The sequence below is a fragment of the Malaclemys terrapin genome, chromosome 21 (assembly GCF_027887155.1).
Source record: "Malaclemys terrapin pileata isolate rMalTer1 chromosome 21, rMalTer1.hap1, whole genome shotgun sequence".
NCBI classification, from domain to species: domain Eukaryota; kingdom Metazoa; phylum Chordata; order Testudines; family Emydidae; genus Malaclemys; species Malaclemys terrapin.
In genome coordinates this window covers 7,934,755-7,962,114 of record NC_071525.1, presented here as the reverse complement: position 1 = coordinate 7,962,114, position 27,360 = coordinate 7,934,755, and the positions used below count along the sequence as shown (strand labels likewise).

At 54.0% G+C, this 27,360-nt stretch overlaps 1 protein-coding gene across 1 annotated transcript; it reads right to left on the bottom strand.

Moving 5' to 3' along the window:
* Positions 1-3,760: 3,760 nt before the first annotated feature.
* Positions 3,761-23,769, bottom strand: LOC128827500 (semaphorin-7A-like). The gene is made up of 14 exons (XM_054011415.1): positions 23,539-23,769; positions 21,207-21,346; positions 20,438-20,500; positions 19,727-19,825; positions 19,171-19,279; positions 18,444-18,542; positions 17,177-17,316; positions 16,641-16,816; positions 15,335-15,443; positions 12,376-12,580; positions 11,359-11,474; positions 10,628-10,800; positions 9,345-9,400; positions 3,761-7,812 (listed from the first exon to the last, which is right to left on the bottom strand). The coding sequence occupies exons 1-14, from the start codon at positions 23,627-23,629 to the stop codon at positions 7,475-7,477; spliced, it is 1,914 nt and encodes a 637-aa protein (XP_053867390.1). The 5' UTR covers positions 23,630-23,769; the 3' UTR covers positions 3,761-7,474.
* Positions 23,770-27,360: the final 3,591 nt, after the last annotated feature.

Below are 27,360 nucleotides of genomic sequence, written 5' to 3'. Positions count from 1 at the left end.
GGCAAGTCATGACATAAGCAATGACCAAACTGTCAGCCCTTCCTTATCTCCCTCCATGCTTTCCCATCTCCCCTCTATAGTCACCTGCCCCTCAATTTCCCTCCCTTTTACATACCCCTGCTTAGCCTCCCTCCCACACCCCCATGTAAGAAGCTCCTTGATACACATGACTCTCCCCCTCCCCCCAGGGGCCTGGTGCATCACTTGGAGCATCCCCGACCCCAGCCCTCCCAGGCTAGCTCCAACAGGAGGCCAGCTTTGGGACTTTCTCACTAAGCAGTGCAGCTTACTTTTGAGTTCGCCAGTTTAATCTTTGCTCCTCATTCCCCTTTGCCTCCCCCACCCACGGCTGCTTCATCAACCAATGTCTCTGTTGAGCAGGGGAAATCCTGTGCAATAAATGCTACCAACCTGTCAGGGAAATGCAGAGGAAAGCCCTTGTATTTTCCCAAGGCAGCTGGCAGAGAGGTAAATCATTGTGGGGCAGGGGCGGGACTGGGGAAGACCCGGCTGGTGGCTCCTATCCTGCACCGGCAGCTTCTAGTCCTGCTGGGCTGGGGAGGATGGGACTTCCTCTTCCCCTGCACAGCATCCAGAGCCCCACCCCCAGATTTCTCCCCCAGCTGTAGGAAGCTCTGCAAACTCCCCACCCCCCATGCTTCCCGCATCCATCGCTCCTCAGCTGCACGGGGAGGGATCACTGTACAGGGAGCTGCTCCTGGATCCGCCCAGCCCCTGTGCATCCAGACCCCCTCATGCCCTGACCCTCCTGCCGAGCCTCACCCCTTCACACTCAGAACCCCCCCCAACGAGCCCTGCCCCTGGACCACACCAACGAGCCACCCACACCCAGATCCCCACCCTCCTGAGCCCCAACCAGCTGCACCTGAATCCCCACCCCATTGATCCCCAGTTCCCAAGCATCTGGGCCCCCCCACTGAGCTCCCCATACCCAGCCCCCCCACCGAGCTCTATCCCCCCCACACCCAGCCCTCCCGCTGAGCCCCAACCACCTTCATATGGACCCCCTTGCAGAGTCCCATTACAATTGTACCTAGAACCCCCCAACAAGCCCCTGTGCATCCAGATCCCCCCCTGCACCCATATCACCCACTGAGCCACCCGCACCCAGAATACCCCACACAGAACCCTCTCAACCTATACCTGGACCCCCTCCTGCCCCCAATGAGTCCCTCCACACTTAGATCCTGCCTGCCCACACCTGGTGCACCTGGCACAGAGGGGCAGGGCCCTGGGGTGTTTCTGGGGCAGGCCTGCTCCTTGTGCGGCGTCAGGGTTGGGTGCAGCCTCACCGCTGAGTCAGTGTCCCGGGGGGGCATGGAGGAGCTGCACAGTGGGCTGTGCTCCCCAATGCTATGCAGGAGCCTCCACATTTATTTGACAAATACAATTTGCAGATTTTTTAAATATTGTGCGCAGAATTTTTATTTTTTTTTGGCGCAGAATGCCCTCAGGAGTACCATGTGGACACTCTCAGGTCTTCTTTATTTTGGAATAGAGAATCCACATGGGGAGCTACATTAGACTAGTTATTCCCTATAGCTATGCCAGTCAATTTCCCTGTGTAGACAAACCCCAAATTCCAAATGCTCCATTGCATACAGTTCTACCTCCCTGCCACTTACAGGGAACAGTCCAGTGCTCGAGCAGGTCAGTCTATTGAGTTTAACCAAGAGAAGGTTATGGGGTAATTTGACCCCAGTTTATTTAAAGTACCTACAAGGGGAACAATGGATACGGGGCTCTTCAACCGGGCAGAGAAAGGTATAATATGACCCAATAGCTGTGAAGCTAGGCCCATTCAGACCGGAAATCAGGCACAAATTTTTAATGGTGAAGGAACCATTGGAACAACTTCCTTACGGTTGTAGCAGATTCTCCATCCCTGGCAATATTAAATCAAACTGGATGTTTTTCTAAAAAAAATCTAGTTCAAACAGGAATGAATTCAGTGAAGTCCTATGGCCTGTGGGCACACGAGCTGATCACGGGAGTCCCTTCTGCCTTTGTAATCCATGTAACCTCTTCCATTAGAAACCAACGAGCCAGGAAAGGATCCTTTAGGACAGTGGTTTTCAAACTTTTTTTCTGGGGACCCAGTTGAAGAAAATTGTTGATGCCCGCGACCCAACAGAGCTGGGGATGAGGGGTTTAGAGTGTGGGAGGGGTTCAGGGCAGAGGGCTGGGGTTCAGGGTGTGAGAGGGGGCTCTGAGCTCGGGCAGGGGTGCAGGAGGGGGTCAGGGCTCTGGGCTGGGGGTGCAGGCTCTGGGGTGGGACCGGGGATGAGGGGTTTGGGGTGCAGGAGGGGGCTGCAGGTTTGGGGGGGACTCAGGGGTGGGGCAGGGGATTGGGGCGTGGGCTTACCTCGGGCGGCTCCTGATCAGCGGCGCAGCTGGGGTGCTAAGGCAGGCTTCCTGCCTGTCCTTGCACCGTGGACCACACTGTGCCCCAGAAGCGACCAGTAGCAGGTCCGGCTCCTAGGCGGAGGTGCACAAGCAGCTCCGTGCAGCTCTAGCTTGCAGGCACCGCCCCCCCCAGTTCTCGCCCACAGGCACCACCCTCCCAGCTCTCGCCCACAGGCACCGCCCCCCCAGCTGCTGCTAAGGGGTGATCTCCACTTGGGCGAGGCATGAGATCTCAGAGAATGAGCCTGCTGCAAAGGAACATTCCAAGTCTCTGGCCCATGTTAGGGATTTCCAAATAACCCGAGGGCACGTGGCTGAAAGCGAGATGCAGGAGAGAATACAGATGGCAATTGACATTTCCAGAGCACCTATCATGGCAAAGCACTTTACAGATTATACGGGTCACTAGTTCATCGACTGCTAAACTGCAGCCACCTCTGCTGTCAAACACGGCAGCTGTTTAACAGCACACAACATCCTCCGGTGGAACTGCAGGGGGAGTTAATGCAGGAAGAATGTAACCACCCACGTAGGAACTTAGCCAGGACATTGGGGTTACTACCCTTACTCGTGCTAACAATGCCATTGGGATGGTCAATGGCCATAGGAGGTCAAGGCCTTCGTTTGAAGCCTGTGATGTCCCCCTATTCCACATTGGCTGCAGTAGTTACTCAGAGTCGAGAACACCACATAGTGAGTCACCAAACCCAATTCCTGAAACATCTGGGTTTCCTGGAAGCTTACACCCCCAAGTACCAACTGCCCCTAACCCAGGGCCGGCGCTTCCACTAGGCGACCCTAGGCGGTCGCCTAGGGCGGCAGGATTTGGGGGACGGCCTCGGCGGCAATTTGGCGGCGGGGGGTCCTTCCGCTCCGCGTCTTCGGGGCGCTTCGGCGGCAGGTCCCGGAGCGAGTGAAGGACCCGCCGCCGAAGCGCCCCGAAGACGCGGAGCGGAAGGACCCCCGCCGCCGAATGCTCTGAGGAGGAGCGCTGCCGCCTAGGGTGGCAAAAACCCTGGCGCCGCTCCTCCCCTAACCTTACATAGTGCCAAAAGGCCAGCAGCCAAACCTTACATAGCTCCTCCCCTAACCTTACATAGTGCCAAAAGGCAGTAGCATCCAGGGATTTGAATGCTCCAGCTCCGCTCTGGCACCAATAGTGACTGCTACAGCTCCGGGCAAAAACCTGCAGCTCCACTGCTCCGCGCTCCAGCTCTGGGCTCCACTCCAAAGCCCTGGTAGCATCTTTCTCACACAGTGATGATGGGCTGCCATACACCATAGGGCCATATCATTAGAGAGAGAGAGAGATTCCGCCATCAGACACTTAGCGTTTGACGATTGCACGCATTTATTCCATTCCCCAGCACGCGTTACACTTTCTTTCGACTCAGAAGAGTGCGGAACATAGGTTGTTTTTTTGTAGGGGCGGGGGTCACATGTTACAATGGGGAGGAACACCGACATATTCAGATCGCTACACAGCAAAGCGGGAGGAGCGGAAGCATATGCCGTGGGAGGGAGCCGAACAACATTTACTGCTCTGTTTCTTTCAAAAGGAAAGGGCAGAGGATTGTTTACTAAGAAGCAGCTAACAGTAGCTTCTCGTCGCTTTTTGCATTCCTCCAGCGACGGAAATTCTATACTATCAAACGGGAAAGGGAAAAAGATGAACTTGTGTTTTTCCAATGTACAGCGCCCAACCTGGTGCAAACATGAAACTACCAACATCGTCAAACGCAAACATGCAAAAATCAGCTCAGGCCCCTAAAAAAATCACGAGATTGTTTAAAAAAAAACCAATAACTGGCATTAGTCTCATTTGTCTTCTGGGTTTTGAATCTTCAGGGGTTGCGTTTTCAAGCTTTTCTGCACTAGAAACCTATCTTTTTTTTAAACGACAGCTGAGATTCTCTTGCAATCACAGGACTCCAGGAGGTGGAGCTTTAAGGAAAACACCAGATATGACAATGGCAACACTGGGACTTCCTGCGATCACGCTCCAAGAAACTCATTCAGGTTTCCTATCTGAATATTAATATAAACCTCTTCCTTAACAGGCCCCCACTCCATCTTGCTGGGAGACACTTGCTCCATGAGGCCAGTTTTACATCCACTCTTCAGCATCATCGTGGGGTAATAAGGGAAACAGACAGCACAGAGCCAAAAAGTGGAGTGGGGCTGGGCATCAGTAACATGGACCTCCATGCATCTAAAGAAGTGAGGTTTTTTTACCCACGAAAGCTTATGCCCAAATAAATCTGTTAGTCTTTAAGGTGCTTTAATGTCCCCATAATGGGACATTCTTCTGCTCACACACACCGCCTGGAGCATATGGGTAGTGGCTGCCAGTCATTGTAATTTACAACCCACACATCTCTCTCTACACATGCTTATCTTCCTAGGCAGTGAAATCCTTCCCAGCCAATCTAAGGGCAGATCTAGAACGGCAGGTGAGGTTATCTGGGGACTAGAGTGGGATTCGGAGACTCCCAATACACCATCCCACGTTCCCATCACTTTAAAGTAATATGCAGCACCTCTGTTGTGCTTTTCAAACATTATCTCATGACAACCCTGTGACGTTCGGCACTATCATTCGCCCCATGTCACAGATGGGAAACTGAGGCACGGTGTCGCACAGCGACTCGGTGACAGAAGTGCCTGGGGACTAGCTTTATGCTCAGTAGACAATACCTCTTTAATGATACCAAATAAATGCCCAGAGCTGATAAATACAAGCAAAGGGAGTTACTCTAACATCCTACCTGTTTGGCTGGGTTTTTTTTAAACTACATGGGCCCTTAGCTACATTCATACAGCTGCTGACTACAGCCAGTTTAGGGACTGGGAGATTTTTTTCCTCATACTTTTTTTTTTTTTTTTTTGCAAAAACTTTCATATCTATTTTATACAAAGATAAAAACAATTATTTTGCTGAAAATCCAGAGAAGGAAGCAGCTGGATTCTGGCCGATGTGCCAGATGTGGACAGCTGTTTTGGCACTCAGCAGAGCCGCTAACCTGCTGAAAGGGGGACTTTGGTTTCTGGCTCAGAATCACCAGAATTTTACACAAACCAGGGGTCATGCACTGAAATTAACAGGCAGCAGGTTTAAAACAAACATAAGGAAGCACGTCTTCACACAACATACAGTTAACTTGTGGAACTCTCCGCCAGGGGATGTTGTGAAGGCCAAAAGTATAACTGGGAGTGGGTTCAAAAAAGAATGAGATAAGTTCTTGGCAGATAGGTCCATCCGTGGCTATTAGCTAAGATGGTCTGGAACACAACCCCATGTTCGGGGTGTCCCTAAACCACTGACTTCCAGAAGCTGGGACTGGATGACAGGGGATGGATCACTCAATAAATTGCCCTGCTCTGTTCAATCTCTCTGAAGCATCTGGCCCTGGCCACTGTCGGAAGACAGGATACTGGGCTAGATGGTCTGACCCAGTAGGGCCGTTCTTATGTTCTTTGCTTTTTTAGGTTTGCTTGCAAATTTAGCCAATGCAGTTTAACGTTCAGGGCACTGGCTTGGTCAGTATCCTCTGGACACAGAAGGCGGAGAAAGGTGACATGATTAACTCTTTCCGTCCCATTGCACACAAGCACCCAAAGCACTGGTGGGAAACGAGCAATGGTGCAAGATTGAAAGCCAGTTTCGAATCGCTCTCTCCCGGTCTCTGGGCCAGATTCTGATCCCCGTGACAGCCGTGTCAGACAGGAGTCATTCTCAGGAGGGAAAGGCAAAGCTTCCCCAAGCCAATGGCTCATTGGGCTGACACAGTTAAGGCACATCACTTTCACAGCCAACGGGACACAAGGGATGGATGTGGACCCTGGCTGCCCTAATCTGACGGAGCAGGTACCCATTTCGCAGTGGTGAGATCATCCTAGCATGGGATCAAGCAAGACTCATCCCACAACCTTCAAGCTGGTAGGACAGCAACTTCACCACTCAGCTCCCGCACCTCTTCCTGTGAGTGCCATCCAGATTTACACAGGTCTGAATGAGCTCAGCTACTAACTTTCCCTCCCTCCCTTTTCCTTTTCGATCGGAAATCCCCTCTCGCTGGAAGCCCTTCTCCATCTGTCCCTTTCCAGCGCAGTTGCTTAGAGTGGTGGATTTGAGCCAGTCGTGCCGAATGAAACCTTAGATCCCGCCCACGGCCACCAGTTTGTTGTACAGCAGCCTCTGCATGGCGCCGATTGAAACCGCTGCAAGAGGGTAGCTGAAGAAGACAATTGCTTGAAGGCGGATCTGGAAGCGCCAAGTCAACGCAGTGACTCTGCATTTACCCCAGTGAAAGCTCAGAGTGTGAGCGTCTGGATGATCACTCTCCCTTCCCTTGAAAACACAGGCCAGGCTGGTAATCAGGGTAACTGCACAAGAGACCGCAGAGAGAACAGACTGAATCATGACTCCGAACGGGTCAGACTTGGGAGTTTTCCCTTTAAACAACATGGATGCTAAAAGGATTTAGCACCTAGCAGCTGCAGTTGGAAGAGACCCACTCATGCATCGTCTTTCCCCCAGCAGCACCTGGGAAGGATTGGTCCTTAAAGAAGCATTAGAAAGCCACATCATGGAAACCAGCAAACTCCTATCGCCCAGCTGCCTTGGAGCAAGCAAACTCCCAGTCTGGACCAGTGCCCATCAGACAAGCTGGATGCTAAACTGGGATCAGCATGGCAGCGGGCGTACTGGCCCACTGAGCAGCAAAATAAATAGTCCATTTACCCTCTTTGCCTCTACTTTAACTATCCCTCTCCCCGGCTCTGCCAAGTTTAGTCGTGCCTTACATTTTGGGAAGGAGGCTCCTGGGTTATCGATGGCTAGCAAAACCCCCACTGTAACGGCTGTGTTTGCTGATGGGACGCCCAAATTGGAGCGTTAGGAGGAGTCCCCTGGAATTTTGTTCCTAGAGCGTCGCCTGTTCTGTTTGGGGTTTAAAGGGAGAATCTTCAGGAGGGAGGGTTACAAGAAGAAAAAGAAAGAGGTTTTGTTGGCAGTGTAATGAGATCGCCGCTTGGATGGCAGAGTCTAGAGCAAGAGGATCGTGATGACAAGGAATAAAACACCAGCGGCCACTGTCACGGAGAGCTGTGGGATGCAGGCCGTGTTGAGCGTGAGTTTATAGGCAGTAATCTCCTCTAGGTAGCCGTCCTCCGTGGCTGTGCATTTGAACAGCCCCTGGTCCATGGGGGTGTTCTCCCCAAAGCGCAGTGTGCAGGAGTGCCCGTCCATGGCACAGGGATACTGCTTGCTGCCGTCCTTGACCCAGGTGTAGATGGCGTGGTGGGAGCGCAGAGGACACGGGAGGTAGATGTAGCTGGTTGGGTCCACACTCACCTTTTTCAGGGCTTCCTGCGCTACTTGTTCTTTGAACAGAGGGATCGGGGGTTAGACCAGAGCAATCGTAAAGGAAAAGGTGGTGGGGGAGAGGAGACAGAACAGGGGAAAGAATGAGAGATCCATCGTTTGGAGGCACAAAATCCCAACCAAATGCAGCCCCAGCCTCTGCGCACACGGACACCCTGGGCCTCGAAGCGAAAAGCCCACGATCCGCTCTATGTAGAACCCCATCCAAGGATCTCAACGTGCTGTGTGTCTCCCAGCACTGCACCACAGAGGTGAATGTGATGTTGGCCATTTTTTTTTTTTTTTTTTTTTTTGCAGACAGGGAAGCCAATGCTCTGGCTGAAGGACTTGGCAGGAGAACCCAGGAGTCCCAGTTTCCCTCTTCTGGGCAGGAGGGGGGAATTAGCAGCAGTGCTCAGCACACTGGCTGCAGGCCGGGGGCTGAACTCTGCTGACAATCTGGCTCTGGGGGTCGCAGTGGCAGCTGCTGGGAACTTTGGAAAATTCAGCCCTTATTTAGGTGCCTGTGGGTATGTCTACACTGCAGTCCGGGGATGTGATTCCAGATTGTGTGGACATACCTGAGCCAGTTTCAATCTAGCTCTCTTGGCTCCAGGAGGACACCGTGGCCGCATGCACAAACTGTACAAGCCCACCCCCTGGGTAACTGCTCGCAGGACTAGCCCACACTGGAGCGCCGGCTATCACAGCTTCACTGCTTTGATACCTGAGCTAGCTAAATTAAAGCTAGGTCGGGTCCATCCACTCGAGCGGCCGTCACTCGCACCCCAGGATTGCAGTCTAGACATGCCCTAAAGGGGACCTGAACTCTTTGGGAAAATCTAATCCCAGTTGGGAGTGATGAGCACGTGCAAATCTGGCCCGGAGCCATTCTGAAAATTCGACGCTGCCCCCTGGCCCAGGGCTGGGAAGAGAACCCAGGAGACCTGGCTCCCGGCTCCCCCTGCTCCAACCATTCTACCATTCCGCACCGTATTACTGGGGTGTTTGAACCATTACCACAGACTCTCTCCTCACGGCAGCTAGCACAACCCTGGATTTATGGCACGGTCTCGACCAAACCATTTTCCTGCCGTACCTTGGTCTCGGCTTTTGAAGCTGGAAATGCACCAATTCAAATGGAGGGGGGAGGCACTTTGCCAGCAACTGGGTCCTCACGCAGCTTAGCAGTGGGGAAAGAGTAACATTAGGCTCTCGCTAAGGCACTAGAGTTTTGGGGCCGTCTCCCTCCACTGCCCCAGCGCTGAGGCCTGCTGGTAGTGAGAGCGGGCATGCTAAATCCCTGGCACTTGAATGGCCTTGCCGGCTAACCGGTGCAGAGTAGGAAAATCCCATTGCTGCAGCTGCAACGGGAGACTGGAGGCAGCCAGGTCTAGCTCAGACAAGGCCTCGCAGTCCTGAGAGACGCCGCTTGTTTTTTTTCCATGCCCACGGGGGCAACTGCGAGATTCCCTCGGGCAGATGGGCCTTTTGTCATCTGCTTTTCAGGGAGGGACTCCTCCACGGGTTCCGCCAAGGCCGAGGCACCTACCTGCAGCACCTTCACACACGTCCTCGGCCTCTGGGTCCAAGCTCTGCAGGAAGTTGCTGCAAGGAAAGGCAGAGAGAGGGGAAATCATTCAGGAGGGTGGCAAGGGACCCGTGACGGCCGCATCCTCATCCAGGGGATTGAGAAGGGACTGTCATTTTAACAAGGGCCAATGCCCCCCAGGAAGGCACAGCTTCCCCCCTCCCGCCCCCAAGCTGACTGCCGGAAGCTCACTCTTGCAACACAGAAATCAGGAGCTAGCGCTACATACAAGAGCTTACGGTGAGTTGTGGGGATCTAGCCAGACCTCCTGCTAGGATACAGGATTCTCCTTCATTCTGGGTCCTATTGTGCAGCACTGCCGGGCCCTGTTCTAGTTCTCTTGCTGTAGCCCAGAGGTGGCTGCATTTCTTATTTACCCTGCACGATGGATGACTATATAAATAGAAGTTATTATCCTTTCACAAAAAGGGTCGGCTTTCTCTAGCAAAAGTCATTTGTTTGTTGAAACACTGAACTAGCTCAATTTGGATATATTGCTGCAATGCAGGGCCTCCTGGGAGATGTAGGTTGATTGTTTCATGTCCCCATTCTCCTCTATAGACGGAGCTCCCCAGCTAGTCTACCATGATGCACCACGGCGAAAAACTCCCATGATGCACTGCCTCTCCAAAAGGCAGGACCAAGGTGCATCATGGGAGTTGTAGCCCAGCTGTGGCGCACAGCCTAGGGAGGAGAATGGGAGCTTGAGGCGCATGAACTACAACTCCCGTGAGGCACCATGGTAGCATTTCTGAATTTTTCATTATTTGAATTTTTGCCATAGGAAAAAAATCTCATTTCCTGACCAACTCTACAGCCAAGCCATTCCCCTGCCATAGCCTTTGTCTATGTTCATAGTATGGGAGGTGCCCTAAAGTTGTGTTCCAAAAATGTGAACGAGAAGAAATTATACAGATGGGCAAACTGAGGCACGGGGAAGTGATTTGGCTAAGGTTATATAGCGAATCAGTTGCATAGCTAGGAATAGAACCCAGGTGTCCTAGCTCCCAGCCTCATGCTCTAACTAGTAAACATCTCTCTCTCCCACAGCTGGGAATAGAACCCAGGCATCCTGAGATCTCCCTGTGTGACAGATGCTCTAACCAATAGTCCATGCTGCCTTCATATTACTGTGTGTATGTTTACAGCTCCTTTCATTTCCTCCCTCTCTCCCCAACTTGACAAGACCATTGAATGGATGGCGGATTGGGAGCAAAGCATTCCGCCTTTAAGCCCGAGCACACCTGGCAGTGTCATTTGCCTCTCGGGAGATGGCCGAGCATTTTTTGCTGTCTGGATCCCATCCGCAGTACGGGTCCTTGGCGAGGACACACTTCCAGCAGGTCTCCCTGTACTGCCCGCAGTCTGCCAGTGGCAGGCGCGTCACCTCGAACTCAGTGGTTACATAGAGGTGCCCCTGCCAAGGAGGGGCCGGGTTAGTCAAAGGTTCAAATAAGCAAGAGAGGAGGCTGCATGCTCTGGAACTGACAGGTACGATGCAAACTGGGGCCAATCCCTTTCCAAGCAGAAGCACTTGCAAAATTCCCATTGAAATCTCCACTGGCAGCAGGATTATGCCCGTAATGGACTTCACAAGCAAAAGCACTTGTTGGGGGTGGGGGTCTGTCTTAGAAACAGGTGTTATGTTCACGGCATACACACTGAGACGTTAGACAAAACCAAATACTCTTGCTGGAAGGTTGCAGCATAACGCGACCTTCCTGCTTAGAATCCAGAACCCTGACACATAAGAACCCCAAAGCAGTGAGAGACAAAGCAGGCTGCTCCCTAAAACAGCGAGGCACAACCCACTCCGCCTTACTCAAGGCTGCCTCTCTGCAGACTAACTGCTGCTAGACCCAGCCTGCCAGCAGGACCAAGAAAACCCCGTAGCATTTAGAGAGACAGCTTGCAATATGCCACAGCCCCCAGTGTTAAATACAGAGCATAGATAGAGAGGGGGAAGGGCGCTTACTGTGGAGGCATCCAGGGCCATCCCAGAGATGGGCGCGTCTCTCTGGAAAGGGCTCAGCTCGGCGATGATGACCGTCTGCCCTCCACTCTGCAGGACTTTGTGGATCTTCCCTTTATCTGCAGCGGCCAGAGACACGGGGAACTCAGAGGAAGGAGCCCGGCCCCCTCAAAGGCGATGGGAGCTTGGCCAGGGTTTCACCTGCAGACAGCCAGAGGCCTCTCTGCATGCCCAGGACAGGCAGGGTCTGAGCAGGGACAGGGCTAGTTGCCTTCCATGGGCCTGCCCCTATGCCCCAGCTCTGCCCTGGAGGGACCCACTGGAGGGGAGCGCCATCTCCGGGGCCCAGGCAAGCCCTTGGCCTTTGCTGGGGCTGCCCAGAAAGGGGTCAACGTGCTGCCTGTGGTGCTCCCGGGTTTGTGATATGGACACCTGGGTTTCCCTGCCCCCCAGCTCATATCACAAGAGCCAGCAAGCAGCCGTCAGACCAGAACGGCACAAAGCCATCCCCAGCCGGCGCTAGAGTCGAACTGGCGACCTGGAGGCGAGCCAAGCCCTGAGCCAGCTGTGTCCTGGCCTACACTTCACCTCACAGGGCCAGCACAAGCGCCGTCGGGTAGAAGAGACTCTCCTGGGGGAGGAATCACCAAGGTCAGTGTCTGCTCAGCAACGACCAGGCCCTCCAAGGAGGCACAGACCCCACCTGACCCGTGGCTGGCATGGGGCGGATGCAGCACGTATCTCGCCCTGGGATCTTCAGCTGCCTGACTTCTTGGGGGAGTGGGGGCTAGTGCTTAGAGCAGGCAGCTGGGAGTCAAGACTCCTGAGTCCTGGCTCTGGAAGGGAAGTGGGATCTAGTGGTTAGAGCAGGAGGGCTGGGAATTCCTGGGTGCTGTTCTTGGCTCTACTGTGTGGCCTTGGCCACTTTGCATCCCCACACTGACAAAACCTAAGCACCCAGACGTGGATCCACAAAGGCTGAGTCCCAGAGGGAACTTCCCCAGCTCCCGCCACACCTACCCGTCCCAAGGTAGAGGACAGTGCGAGAATTGTTGCTGGCGTCCAGGACCCTGTCAGCCACCACCTTGGTGTAGGTGTCATTAGTCTGTAGCACGTACAGGGGGCGCTGCCCCTCGGGGTAGATGACGGTCTCGATCTCGGGGTAATCTTTGACGATGCTGAGGACAGCTTTGGAGGGGGCGCTGGGGGAATTGTAGGGGACACACTATGGAAAGAACGGAAAAGGAAGGAGGGTAACAAAGAGGGAGGCCAAGTTCTGCACAGACAGACCCTCAGGCTCCTCCAGTGATGTCTACGAGGAGCCACCCAATGCAGAGCTCATTCTGGGCATTATCCAGCAGAGGGTCAAAGAGAGTTAGGCACCTAACTCCTACTAGAATCAATGGGAGTGTGACACATGGCCAGAAAGGGTTAAGCAGCTCTCAGGCTAAATGACCCAGAGTCAACCTACAGAGACATGTTAGAAAAGTATGTAAATGGTGATTAGGGCCATTCTGTGTTAGATAGACTAGAACTTTGAAATGCAAACCTGTCTTGTTAGAAAACTAGAGGTAATTCCAATTGTGTGTGTTGACTTATATCTTTTTTTAGATGTTAGCCCTGTAAACAGACAGTTTCTGTCTATTATTATAGCTATTGATTCAGAGATCAAAAGGGAATATTAACATTTATGAGTAATGTTCTCATGTTGCAGTTGGGAGGTTTAGACTGGATATTAGGAAACACTATTTCCCTAGGAGGGTGGTGAAGCACTGGAATGGGTTCCCTAGGGAGGTGGTGGAATCTCCTTCTTTAGAGGTTTTTAAGGTCAGGGACACATTGGAAAGTTGGCGCCTGTAGCTCCAGCCCTGGAGTCGGTGCCTATACAAGGAGCCGCACATTAACCTCTGAAGAGCCGCATGTGGCCAGCCCTGATTTAGATGAATTTTGGGTGAAATAATGTCATTGTCTCTATGTCTCTTTAAAGTTTGTGGTAAACTGTATATGAACTGCTTAATGGATAAATTATCTAATGTTAATCCAGGTAGTTGATTACTGGTGATGTTTAGGAAACAGCAGGTTACATCAAAAGCCTATTGTTCACCCAGGACTGTATGGTCAAGAGGCTGCTAGAAAACTGTATAAAAGGCTCTTGGGATCCGATCCTTTCATGTCAGATCTGCTTGATGCTTTATGCAGGGGAAACTTGAGTCATAAGACGGAGATCTCCAGTCTCATCTGGACCACCCTGAATACGAACATTGGACTATAACCTCTGGACTAATTCTGAAAGAACTCTTTGCAACTACAAAACTCACCCTCTCTACTGTGAACCTGATCTCAGAACTGTACTCATGTCTGGATGTATACTGATCTTTTAACCATACTCTCTCTATTTTTTAATACATTTTAGTTTCGTTAATAAGAATTGGCTGTGAGCGTGTATTTGGGTAAGATCTGAAATATTCATTAAGCTGAGAGGTAATGGGTCAGATCCTTTGGGATTAGTAGAACTTTCTTCTGTGGTGAATAAGATGTTCAGTAATCCTCATCATATTTGATTTGGGTGGCTGGGTGGATTGCTTTAAGGGAACTGAGTTTTGGCGTCTGGGTAACCAGTAAGGTATTCTAGAAGCTGATTTGAGGCTAGCTTGGTGGATCTAAGTACTGGAATGACCACCAGCTTTGGGGACTGTCTGCCCCATTCTTTGCTGTTTGCCCTAATTAAGTAACCGCAGTGTGGCTCCCCTGGGACCCCGTCACAGGGATTTAGACACCAAAATACCTTTGAGGATCTGGACCTAAGTGCTTGCTATGGGAGCTGAGCGAAATTTTTCGGACAACACTTTTTCTAACAAAAAAAAAATCAAAATGCAGGATCGGCTCAATTGAAACATTTTGTGAATTCGTGTTGGTTTCGGCAAATTGTTCTGGGTTGAAAAAAAAACCCTAACAATTTTTTCAAAAAATGTCTCAATTCAAACCGACTTTTTGGTTTGAAATTCCCTTTAATTTCGCTTTTAAAAAAGGAGGCAAAAGTCCCAAAGTGACAGGAAACTTTGTTCGCCCCAAAATGAAAATTTTTGACGTGCCAATTATTTTTTTTAATTTCAATTTTGGGTTGCCCCAAATGATTCTTCCCCCAATTTTCCGGACTTGCCAGTGAACTGAAAAATGTGTTATTCACCCAGCTCTTGTGTCCATGAGATTGCAACGGTCTCTGTGCTAATCCGTCCTCCCTAAATGCTTCCCTGTTCATGTGCACCTGCCCCCTTCAGGCACCCACATGGGACTCAAGGGGACCAGGTTCCATCCCTAACTTTGCCACTGATCTGCTGGGTGACCTTGGGCCAGTCCCATCCCCTTCCCAGTCCTCCCTCCAGAGCACTGCACGGCAGCTACTAACCCTCTCCCTGCTCACAGGTTCAGCTTGCTCTCAAAGATGTGACAGGGCCCAGGCGTCTGGTGCTAGGGGGTCCCGTGGAGAAGGCGCTGGCAGAGTGGAGGAGAGACTGCAGCTGTGAGGTGCTGAGGGCAGCAGGAGGTGAGGGGAAGAGATGGCTGGTTTTCGATTGGAGGGATGGGGGGCTGTGGGCAGAGGGATGAGTGGGGTTGGTCCTGTGGAGATAATTTGTTGTTTACAAAGGAGGAAGAGCTCTGGGTTGCGGCCGCATTTTATTTGCAAGCGTTTAAAGGGGTGCTCAGTGCTTGGCCTGGACCCCTCCCGCCTAACTTCATGCAGCTCCCAGAAAGCAGAAGGGCAAAGCGAAATGACCCCGCGGCCACTTGCAGACCCCTGTGACTGAGATCGGGCCCTTTGCGGCTGCTGACTGCCCCGGATAGCTCTCTGGTAATTCCCTGCAAGCCACAGAAGCTCAGAGTCCCCACCGCACCTCCGTTCGCTGTCAGAAACGGGGATCCCTTCGTTACTCCTGGGGAGCTGTTTTGGGACGCGAACCCCACCCCGTGCGGGCCTCACCGTGCCAGGTCGGTGCGCTGGCAGGACGCTGGTGTAACCCTTGAGCTTGGAGGTTTTGAAGGCACGGGTCACCTTGTCCATGGAGTAGGCACACACGGCAGTCGTGCCCCTGCAGGGGGAAAACACTCCCTTCAGGCTTTGGCGACTGGCAAGGCAGAGCCGGTTACCGCTAGCGCTGGGCGCTTTGTGCTAGGACCTGAGCTCTGAGGCCCACCCAATGGAAATGACTGGCAGGTGCGGCAGACCCGAGCTGGAGTCGAATGGGGGAGCCAGCGCTGAGTTATTTGGGGGAGGGGGGTGGAGAAGGAGACTGGCCAGGGAGCTCGGACACCTTGTCATTGTCTTCCGCCTTTTTGCCCAATGGATGTCCTGCCTGTCTAAGCAGCTTAGGGTGACCAGACAGCAAGTGTGAAAAATTGGGACGGGGATGGGGGGGTAATAGGAGCCTATACAGTAACTCCTCACTTAAAGTCGTCCCGGTTAACGTTGTTTTGTTGTTATGTTGCTGATCACTTAGGGAACATGCTCGTTTAAAGTTGCGCAATGCTCCCTTCTAACATCGTTTGGCAGCCGCCTGCTTTGTCCACTGCTTGCAGGAAGAGCAGCCTGTTGCCGCTAGCTGGTGGGGGCTTGGAACCAGGGTGGACCGGCAGCCCCCCATCAGCTCCCCCATCAGCACCTGCAGTCTCAGCAAGCTGATCTAATTAACAAGGCAGTGTACTTAAAGGGGAAATGCGCATCTCTCTCTCACACACACAGTGTGTGTCTCTGTCTCTGTCTGCGATGCTCTCTCCCCTCCCTCCATTCCTGCTGCCTTGTAGACTGTCCCTATAAAATCTGGACATCTGGTCACCCTAAAGCAGCTCCAGGCTGGGCAACTTCCTGGCCTATTCTTCACAGGCATAGTTTGGGGATGGAGCTGGGGAAGGGGGGGGTATTGCTCCCCCAAACTGCAAGTCTGGGGCAGGCACGGAATTTCCCCCCCTACGCTTGGCCCCATTGGCCTGACTGGAGCTGCCCCCAACCCCCATATGTAGACATCAAACTATGCCAATGTTATTCCCCCGGTCATGGGGTGAGGTTCTGGCGAAGGGGCACTGTGATTCCCATCTGTCTCATGAGACATACTCCATGGAAGAGGGACAACAGGGTGGGCGAGAGCCCCTCCCCCCATGGCCCTGCCTCCTCCCTGCACCCCTAGGCAATGTTCTGCCCCCATCATCAGCCGTGGGGCAAGGAGTCTGTATGACTCCAGCCTGCAGCCTGGTCCCAGCCCTGCCCGGCTCCGGCCGCGGCCCCCGCTCACCAGGCGCTGGCGAAGATCCCGTATAGCATCCCTTGGCGCCTCTTCTCCTCGCCCAGGACCACGGCGTCGCGCAGCTGGTTGAAGCGCTGGGGATGGGTGGGGCCGCCGCACACCAGCCTGGCCTGGAGGAACGTGGTCCAGAAATCGACCAGGAGGCTCTTCCCACCTTCATCCACCTGAGCAGGGTGGGGGAGGAAAAATCCCAGAGCTCTTCAGGCCTAAAGCACGGACGTTCCACCACAACCCCCGCCCCTCACTCCCCGCCACCAGATCCACGCGTGGCCTGAACCACGTTGGCCAAAGTGCGCAGCCCCGGCCTGTTCTAACAGCTAGAGTTGTTATACCTACACAGATGTGGCTCACACACACGGCTCACGAAACTGGTCCTTTTAGCTCCAGCTACACCAGCTCATGCTGCCAGGGCCTGCTGCTGACTCTGTGACATCACCCTCGCAGCCATACCAGGCCTGAGAATGGAGCTCTAGCCGAGACATTTGCCTTTCACTGCCAGCTCTCGGCCCGCGGGGTCTCCGTACCTTACACACGCGGCCCAGCCGGGCTTTGACCGGCTCTTCATCCAGCCCCGCTGTCTTGTTGACTTCGTTGTAGAAGAAGTAGATTTCATCCAGGTGGGACTCCTTTTCCGGCACCAAGGCGGCAGTGACGAACTCTGCCTCTGCCGGAGGAAAGGGGGACGGGGTGAGAAAAGAGATCAAAGTGAGTAAAGAAACCTGGCTTGAGCCGTGTGTGTGCCAGCACCACCACTAATTCCTTGGTCGATTGGCCAAGTCAAGATATGGGCATGGAGAGGGTCATGCGTGTCGCCAACCCCAGGCCCCTCAAAACAATGAGACTGGCTTTAAAATCATGAGGTTGACAAAAATAAATAAATGTGGAGTTCTGGTTATTCTGAGCCTTTAGGAATCACATTGTCCAGCTTTTCTCTGCAACCAGGAGAGCTAAATCATTTATATTGTAAAGCAAGCTGAGATTCTCTTGCAACGCCAGGACTGGATGAGCTGGGGCTTTAAGAAGGACTTTAACTACTGTGCAGCTTGCAAGACGGTTGTGTGAGTTGGCTCTGCTGGATTGCATCTGTTTCATAGAATAATAGTGATCATCCCTAGCTCTCCCCAAAGGAGGTCAGTCTCATTATCCCCATTTCACAGATGGGGAAACTGAGGCACGGGAAGGGACTTGCCCAAGGTCACCCAGCAGCAGAACCAGGAACAGAATCTAGGTCTCCGGTTCCCCACTCCAGTGCTCTATCCCCTAGGCCATGTTTTGGTTTGGGAATCAGAGCTACTACTGGCAGAGAATCTGTGTCCTCTCTGCAGTGAGGGGCAGTGTGCCCATCCCTGCCATGCCAGCTTTTTCTGGATGCCATCTGCCATGCTTGCAAATATGTCTTTGAACCTTCTTCCTATTACCTTTCCAGCCTAGATTGCGAGAGCTGAAGGGTCTGAAATGCCAACCTGTGGAACTCCCTGCTGCAGGGGTTCAGCGAGGCAAAGCCTGTGGGGGCTGGACAGTTCTATGGCCAATATAACACAGAGCTCTTTCAGCTGAGACTGGGGTAACGGAGTTTGATGCTAAAGGGAACCAGATGATCACTCCAGCGGGATGGAGTGGCATACAACCTCCGGCCCGTGCAAGGTTTGACCCAGTGCGTTGCCTTGGGGCGAGATCCGCCTTCCTCTGCAGCATCAGGGACTGGCCACTGCTGGAGGTGACGGATCTTTGGGGAAAGCGTTGGGCCCAGCCTGGCTGCTCTGACTGGTCAATAGGAAAAGCCTCTCTTACTGGCGAGCCATTTGTCTTCTGTCCTCAGCAGCTTCCTTGGGCCGTAGCTTCTCTGGATGGTGCTTCTGTCCCGGGACAATGCCGAGTACAGGCTGCCCTCTGCAATATTAACCCAAGACAAAACAGGATGGGTGTTCTCCATGGGGCGGGGGAGGAGCCCCCGCCCCCTCCCCACCTTCTGGGGGAAGCCCCACCAGCCTCCTGTGGAGAATGCCAATGTCCACTTTCAAGACAACAGAGGACCCTGCTCTACGGGCAGCAAAGAACAAAGCTTGTTCTTCATGGCCAGCCCCAGTTCACACTGGGAGACAGGGGTAGAGGAGGGCTTCCAATTGCCTGCTCTAACCACTAGCCCACATTCCCTCCCAGAGCTGGGAACAGAACCCAGAGTCCAGGCTCCCCATCACCTCTCAGCAGAGTTCCAAAGCTCATCTGGGCTGAGATGGGATCTCCTCCAAAGAAGGAAACTCCTTTATTGGCACTAGTCCTGCTCCCAACCTCCCCTGTCTGCTGGACCTTCCCATGGGGCTGGCTCGTCTGGGGCTATCACAGGCTGCGGTGGGGAAGCCCACTGCCCGGGTCCAGTGCCACCTCCCTCTCCAACACCGCTGCTCTGGGACTTGGGATCCAAGCAGAGAACACACCCAAGGCGAGGCCCGGGGGGACCCTAGGTGGCTCTCCTCCCGCCACGTTCTATCTGGGGATGGAAAGAGGCGGATCTCCTTACCCACGGCGATGGCTGCAGCCGGCTGAGACGGTGAGGCCGGGGCGAGGCTCTCCCCGCTGATGGCAAGGGCTTGGCCCCGTTTGTCCTGCTGCAGCGTTCTGTCATTGGTCTGGGGCGGGAAGGGGGGGTTAAACCCAAGCCAACAGTTTTAATTGTTTCTATAGATCTTCTTACCCAAGAAGCTTCACAGACCTCAGCCCAACTGGCTTCTTGCAGTTTGACATGCCTCTGATTCTAGTCTCCCCACGAGGCAGTGCCCATCTTACACACAGGGGGACACAGGAGTCCACTGCGGAGCTGGGAATAGAACCCAGGAGTCCTGGCACCCAACTCCCCCCTGATTCAACCCCTACGCCCCACTCCACTCCCAGAACTGGGAATGGAACCGCGTCCTTAAGAGATGCCATAGAAGAATGAGCCCAGATTTGACAGGTCACAGGGCAATATGACAGACCCGGGGATGGAAATGTCCCAGTCCAGTTACGAGTGAGGTGACTGGTACCCCCTACGCCCATGGGCCATTCTCTATGCATTTCCCCCAGCCGCCCATGCTCACCAGGAACCAGCATTTGGGGGACCCCGCGTTGGTGCCGCAGACGATGATGGAGCTGCTGTTCAGCTTCTGAATCACCCGGATGAAGTTGTCACACTCGGCCTGTGGGAGAACCAGCCCCGACGCACAGCGGTTAGTGCTCATTGCACGGACCCGGCGTTAATAGCAGGAACAGACCCAGCCCGCAGCCTTTCACTGAGCAGGTAGATCTGAGATGGCCCCTGTGTGTGATTATATACCCACGATAGAGCCGCCCTGGGTGACGGAGCCAGGGCACAGCTGGGATAGAACCCACGAGTTCTGATTCCCTGGCCTCTGCTCCCACCACTGGACCCCACTCCACTCCCACAGCTGGGAACAGAACCCAGGAGTCCTGCCTCCCGGCCCCCTCTTTGCTCTACCCACTAGACCCCACCACCCCCATGCAACAGCTGCAATGCTGTCTGTGCTGTGGGTAGCGGGACACTCCCAGGAAATGGAGAAACGGTGGCGGTGAAGGAAGCTCAAAGCAACTGCCCAGCTCCTTGGAGCTGAACCCTGGCGCGGTGAAGGGACCACCAGCCCTGCCCAGAGCAGAGGCCAGGGGTCCCTCCATGCTCAGCACCGTGGGGGGGTCTCTAAGCCCCGTTAGCCATCTCTGGGGGGCTCAACATGCGGCTGGGGGTGTCGGTCGCTCACAGCTCAGGCCCGTCCCTCGCCAGGGTCCCCTCTCACCTGCACCGCCCCAGGCTTGCTCCTGCAGTTCTTCTCCACCTTCTCGTCGGCCTGCAGGGGAACCTGGGAGGCAGATGGGGAACAAAGATGATCAGACCTTGATCTGCACCCCACCCCTGGCCACAGGTGGAAAGGCCCAGTGGGGTAGCCCTCAAGGGGATGGTGCTTCTGATCAGCCACAGGAGGGGTCCCGCAGGCCTCTGACCCTGGCCGTACCCCATCTTCCCACAGACCTCGTGGCCCAGCCCCAAGGGGGGATGTGGCATTAACCCTGTATTTATCGAGGCCTCTTGTGCTCCCAGGGGGACCCGCTGCAAATGGAGATGGCCCCAGATCTCTCTTGCCCTGCGGTCTTACGAGAGAAAAGCCCTGCTGTGGGATGGCAGGTGGCCGTCCCGTGGGTACCTGGCCAGCCGGCAGGTGGCCCCTGAGCCCGGCAAGTGAGATCAAAGGGGCTCTCCTTTCGAAGCCCAGCCCGGTCTCGGCTGGTAACTGCCTTCCCCAGGCTGAGCTGATGGCCCAAGGAGAGGAAACTCGCCCGTAGGATCTGATGGAGCCTGTCCTTGCTGGGTGTCTCTTCTTTGTGCCCGAGCCGGTCTTCTCTGGAAGCTGCCGGATCTCTTCGCTGGCTTGTCTGGGTTCTCCAGCTGAGGCTGGCTGACCATACATCATCATTGCAGGCTGGGTGGGGGTGGGGGGTGGGGGGTTTGGCAGGGGTCAGGATAAACCCAATGCGGAGCTAGAGACCCCTACACACCCCACCTCTTACCTGGGTCTGGTTGACCTCCGACTCCTTATATGTCAAGATGCGCAGTGCTCCCCTGCCCCCAACGTACAGCTGCTCAGATCCGGCGTCATGGAAGAGGACTGTGGCCTTCTCCCCATTCTCGAAGCTCAGCACAGGAGAGTCTGGGGGCGGAAGTGGGGGGCAGGACGGGAAAGGAGGGGATGACGTTTGCTGAAGGCTGAAATCCAGACTCTACCCCCTGCCTGTCCTTCCCACCGCCAAACCAGCTGGTTTCTTTCCTCTCTAAGGCAAATATGTTGCGATCAGCCCGTTTACAGGTGGGGAAACTGAGGCACCCAGGAGGGCCATAGTTGGGGACCGACAGTGGGCAAGCTGCAGTGGTGGGAAGAGAACCCGGCTCGCAGCACAGTTCACTAGACCGCACAGCTTCTCTTGTGGTCGACGGACTCTCCTTGAGGCAACTCGTCAGAGCCCATTCTGATGCTCAGTCTCTCTTTCCGGACACTCGGTGCCAAAACTGGATGGCGGCTTCTTTGTAGTGTGGACACTAGAGACTGGACTGAGACCTGCCAAACTCATCCCTTGCCTAATGAAGGCTTAAAGAGACACCCTCGGTTCCTGCGACCGGAGCAGAGGGAAAAGCTAGCTCCGGCCGGCCTAATCCACATGTTACGAACGCAGGGGGCACTGGTGGACAAGCACACCGCTCTAGTGCGGTGTGCCCACAGTAGCTGATCCAGGCGCCTACACGCCCTGCTCTGTAACTGGGATGGTGCCAGGTGCTGTACAAGCCAATGCAGAAAGCTGGTCCCTGCCCTCCCCTTGGCACAGCTGATCATGCAGCAGGGAGTCCCATTATGTTTTCACTAGAGTAGTGATCATGGGATGGGCGTGCAGTAGTGACAGGCATTTAGGAGTTTCTGATTCTGGTACTAAGGATCGGGGAGAGGGGGGCATCATGCCGCACCCACACCAGGGATGGGGAGTGGCTGTTGGCTGGGCATCAGGCTCCGGAGGGTTAAATCATCTCTGGCTCTGGCAAGGAGCGCACCCCTACCAGCAGCAAAAATTCTCCTCCCCCATCAGTGGGTGGGGGCTGCAGGCATTGAGCGAGAGAGAGCAGACTTGGGGGCCCAATCCTGCCCCGTGCTGAGCTCAGGGGAGCGGGCCCTGCCTCTGATTCCGACAGACAGCCTCCCACCTCCTCTGATATGGGAGGATTTGGAGGAAACTGGGGGGAAATTGATTCTTAGGTCCCATCACTGGCAACTCCTTTAAAATGCCTTCCTACTAAGGGATTGCCTCTCAGGCTAGCCCAGGGGGTCCAGTAATGGACCCCCTTTTACCTCCATTGCCTCCCATGCCCTACCACTTACATGTCACTACCAAAGCAACGGATCTTCCTTCCCTCCCAGTGCCTCTTTCAGGGCAAACATTTTCAGCCCCGCCCTGCACCAGGCACCCCCTTGGGTTTTTTGCTGCCAAGCAAAGACAGGCTTTGATTTCCCACCGGAGCAATGGGCAGAGCTGGACCGGGCCAGGGTTTGTGCAATGTGGCTTTTTCGTTCTCTGTGCGTCGAGCGGCAAAGGGGAAAAAAAAGACCCCACTCTGCTCCGGGAAACCGCAGAGCCATCAGAAAACTGCAGCTACTGCATTACTCAGACGTTGTTTTTCTCCCCCTGGCAAGCCACCAGCACTTCACAATGGCTTTTTCATTAGGGAGGTTCAGACGGGATTGTGCTGAGGAATTGGTCTCCTGGAAGAGGCTATTTTGGAGAGGAAAGCATGGATCATACTGCAGCTGGAGGCGCTTATCTGCATTGCAGAGGGTGCAGGGACTAGTCTATAACATCCCTAGTCCATCTTTCAGTAACAGAGGCACCCGCTGGCTCTTTAAACAGCTAGGCGTTAACCCTCAGCCTGTCAGTTTTGAATCAGATGGGAAGTGACTCCAAATGAAATCACTGATCAGGCTGCAGTTGTAACACCTGTCAGACCAACCGTCCAGATTGCAACTGGCAGCCAAAAAATAAATAAAAGTGTTCTTCTTGTCATCTCTTTAATCAAATCAAATCAATGTGTGGAGCGGTCTTTAAGTAGAATATTCCCCCAACAAAACTCCCCTCCCGACCTCAAAAACTGCTTTCTAAACCCACCATGCCGTCCGCCTTTTGCTCCCCATTAAACAATCCCACCTTTCATTTCCCATGGTCAAATCCACAGGAGGCCGATAGGAAATTATCCCCCATGTCATACAAGCCAAGTCAAGGAAACAGCGAAAACAACATGAAATGAAACATACCAAGTGGATCAGGCATATGGCACCAGCAGAAGCATCAGATCTTATCTCACCTTTAAGGGTAAACTTCAGTCTTGGTATCTTTTGGGCTGAACAGAACGCTGACAGGAGGAATAAACAGAGAGATCTCATATTTGTGCCCATGCAAGCGTCTCCGGAGAGAATTTTCTTTCTGATGTTAACTCTGCAAGAGCTGGCGCGGTGCTGTCTGTCTGGTTCCGCTCCTTGGGCTCTCTCTGGCGGGGTGTTCTGCAGTTTCGCATTTTATACCTGCTGTCCTGAGCCAGGAGATGTAACGTCAGCATAACTTCCTTCAAAGGGGAGGAGGGGGAATAACCCCCTCCGAGCTCCACAAAATGGAGCTCCACAAAACAGCTTCAGCAAGAAATTGCTCTTGTGGGGGAGGATGGGAAAATCACAGGGTGCCGGAGCGAGATGCAGCGTGGTTTTAAAGGCCACCCATTTGGGGGTTGCTCATCAGGAAGAGGGCACGCCCTGCCCCTGGGATTTCCTAGCCCAAGCATCAGCCCTGCACTGGAGGCACAGACGCCAGGCTCTGCATTTTGTCCTGGTTTCAGCGTGAAGCCTCGTTTAGTGCAGAAAGGCTACCTACCCTTGAGCCCAATCAGTGCCCCCCTTCTCCCACCGCTGAGCACGATCACTTGAGGCCGGAAGGTCGGTCCCCGGCATATATCTTCCACGAGGACTCCAGGAGGGTTGCCCAGTAAATGATGCTCTCCGGAATAGGGGAGCTCTGAAGCTGGCAGGAGCTGGTGCTAACCCAGGCACTGGGTGTCGTAAAGCCGAGGAGGGACTTTAGTTCCCCTAGTTAAAAGGCTACTGCCACAGGAACAGGTTGCCATGGTGATGGGCGCAGTGCTAGACAGAAGGGGCCTGGTTCTTGGCTACACCAGGGGCTCTGGTGAGTCATACAAGGGGCTGAAATTGCCCCCCCCCCCCCCCCCGCAAGACTCTCTCCTGTGCAGGGGACCTTTCTGGAGCTGAGATTAGCCTCTGCACCTGCCTTACGCCCAGCCCCTGCTTCCATGGGGAGTAGAGCGTAGAATAGAGCGGCCTCGGGGCTGCTCTAACTGGCCCTGAGGCTGAGGCAGGGCCTTGCACAGCTCCAGAATACTGGGAGCAGAAAGGTGGCTTCAAGGCAAAGCCAGCCTTAACCACACCTACTGTATGCAACACCCAGGAGTGTGGGGGTAACACTGGATTTGTCTCTCCCCCGAGTGCAGGAACAGAGGCAGGCCCATGGCATTAAAGCCATTTAAAATCTGGGCATACACACAGCGGCGGGGTTACAAGCACTCCTCCCGCTGTGTGACTGCTGCCTTCCCCAGGTGTCGCGACCCAGCCTCCTGCTCTGGGGCCAGAACCAAACGTGGCCTCAGCTGCTGGGACTTAAAGGACCGACCACCTGGTTGGCGAGCAAAATCGGGCAAGGGTCTACGTGAGCCCAACTGTGCCCGCAAACCCGACTCTAAAACCAGGCCCGGGACCTTTGCTCGTGTCCGGTTTATCTGCTCCACTGATGGCACAAGGAGGCCAAGTGCAAAACCTCCAAACGGCCACTCAGGTTTGGACACCTCCATTTTTTAGGGCCCAGTTTGAGATGCCCAGGGCCTGCTTTTCAGAGACGTGGCTCTCCTGGCCGTCAGCTGGATTTGTGGGTCACCACGTCTTTGAAGATCAGGCTCTAGATGTCTCGGATTGGGTTGAAGATGTCAGCTGTGGGAGTCAGTTGGGGACTAGAACTGCCAACATCCGAGCCTCGCCTGCCAACCTCTCCACAGGTCGCTGCTCGGAGTCTCATTTTGGGTTAGACCAGCTTTGCAAACGATGCCGCCCCCAGCGTGGCGCTCTTTATCTTTGCACTTTCCCAAAGGGTTATTCCTGCTGGGCCTTCCCCATGACAACGGAGCATGGAGCGAAGCCATGAAGATGTTGCATTCTGAATGCCCGAGTGAGCCCTAGACACACAAGATGAGGATAAGAACATACTGGGTCAGACCAATGGCCCATCTAGCCAGTATCCTGTCTTTTGACAGTGGCCAGGTGCCAGATGCTTCAGGGGGAATGAACAGAACAGGGCAATTTTTGTGATCCATCCCCTGTTGTCCAGTCCCAATTTCTGGCAGTCAGAGGCTAGGAACACCCAGCGCATGGGATGGCGTCCCTGACCATCTTGGCTAATAGCCATTCATGGTCCTCTCCTTCAGGAACTTTCCTTTTTTGAACCTAGTTATACTTTTGGCCTTCACAACATCCCCTGGCAGTGAGTTCCACAGGTTGACTGTGAAGACTTGTGTTCTGTGAAGAATACCGTACACTTGTTTTAAATCTGTTGCCTATTAATTTTGGCGGGTGACCCTGGTTCTTGTGTTCTGTGAAGGGGTAACTAACATGGCCCTATTCACTTTCTCCGCAGCGGTCATGATGTTATGGACCTCTATCCTCTCCCCCCTTAGTCGCCTCTTTTCCAAGCTGAACAGTCCCCGTCTTTTCAATCTCCCCTCGTACGGAGGCTGTTCCATACTCTAATCATTTTCATTGCCTTTCTCTGTACCTTTCCAGACAGCATTTCAGCTTCTCCAACTCCTTGGCGATGCTCCCCGATCTGGGTTGGTTCTGTTGGAAGTGACTCCGGGTTCGAATGCTTTCCCAGCCTGACTTCTGCATTTTCAGCAGCATTAGACTGAATAAGCTCCTCCCCCCACCCATCCCCAACCACTATGTCTCATGTCAGTGCCTGTACCTCTCCCCTTAGCCACAGGGGGGCTGAAAGTGCTTGAGTCCGTATATTAGACAGACTTCTCAGGTGCTGACATGCAGCTGCCTCTGGGGTGGAGCACAGCAGCCATTTTAAACGTGTTATTGAACTGGAGCAAAGGGGGAATTTAGGGAGCCGGGTGACAGCCCCAGGAATGGGCCTGTCATGGGTTATATCCCTCCACCCCCTCCATGAGGAAAGGGTGGGCATGGTTCCTGCCAGAGTCCAGCCCTGCTGCTCAGGGCATCTGCCCCCCCTTCCCGTAATCCAACCACAAAGAGTCAGGGGGCTTCCCCAGCATGCCAAGGCCAAGCCCCAGACAAGAACCAGTCCCCCCGAGGGCCTGGGCAGTCAAGACTTTCAAGCAGGTTCCCCAAGCAGAAACCCCTTCTTCCCTGGGCTCCTGTCCCCCGCTCCTCCAGGCACCCCCCCAAACTGAGACCGGATCCTCCCTTCGAAGCCCCACCCATCTCCAGGCTGGACAAGCACCGCAGGGTCAGGGCCCCTGGCGCCCAGCGGGACTCTCATTTCTTCCCGCCTGGCCTGGGGAGTTGACCCAGCTCGGGAGAGCTCTTCAGGGCTTTAGCTATTATAAATCTACAGCGGCTCCCGCGCTTTTTTTGCTGCATTCTGGAAGGCAGGGCAGCAAGTCAGGCTGAGCGTCCCGTCCGCACTGCTGGCTAGTGGTTAGCGCAGGGGTAGGCAACCTATGGCACGCGTGCCAAAGGCGGCATGCGAGCTGATTTTCAGCGGCGCTCACACTGCCCGGGTCCTGGCCACCGGTGCGGGGGGCTCTGCATTTTAATTTAATTTTAAATGAAGCTTCTTAAACATGTTAAAAACCTTATTTACTTTACATACAACACTAGTTTAGTTCTATATTATAGACTTATAGAAAGAGACCTTCTAAAAACGTTAAAATGTATGACTGGCACGCGAAACCTTACATTAGAGTGAATAAATGAAGACTCGGCACACCACTTCTGAAAGGTTGCCAACCCCTGGGTTAGCGCATGGGGAAGGGGCACCAGGACTCCTGGGTTCTAATCCCAGCTCCGTGAGGGGAGAGGTCTTCTTAGTGGTTGGGGGTGGGTTG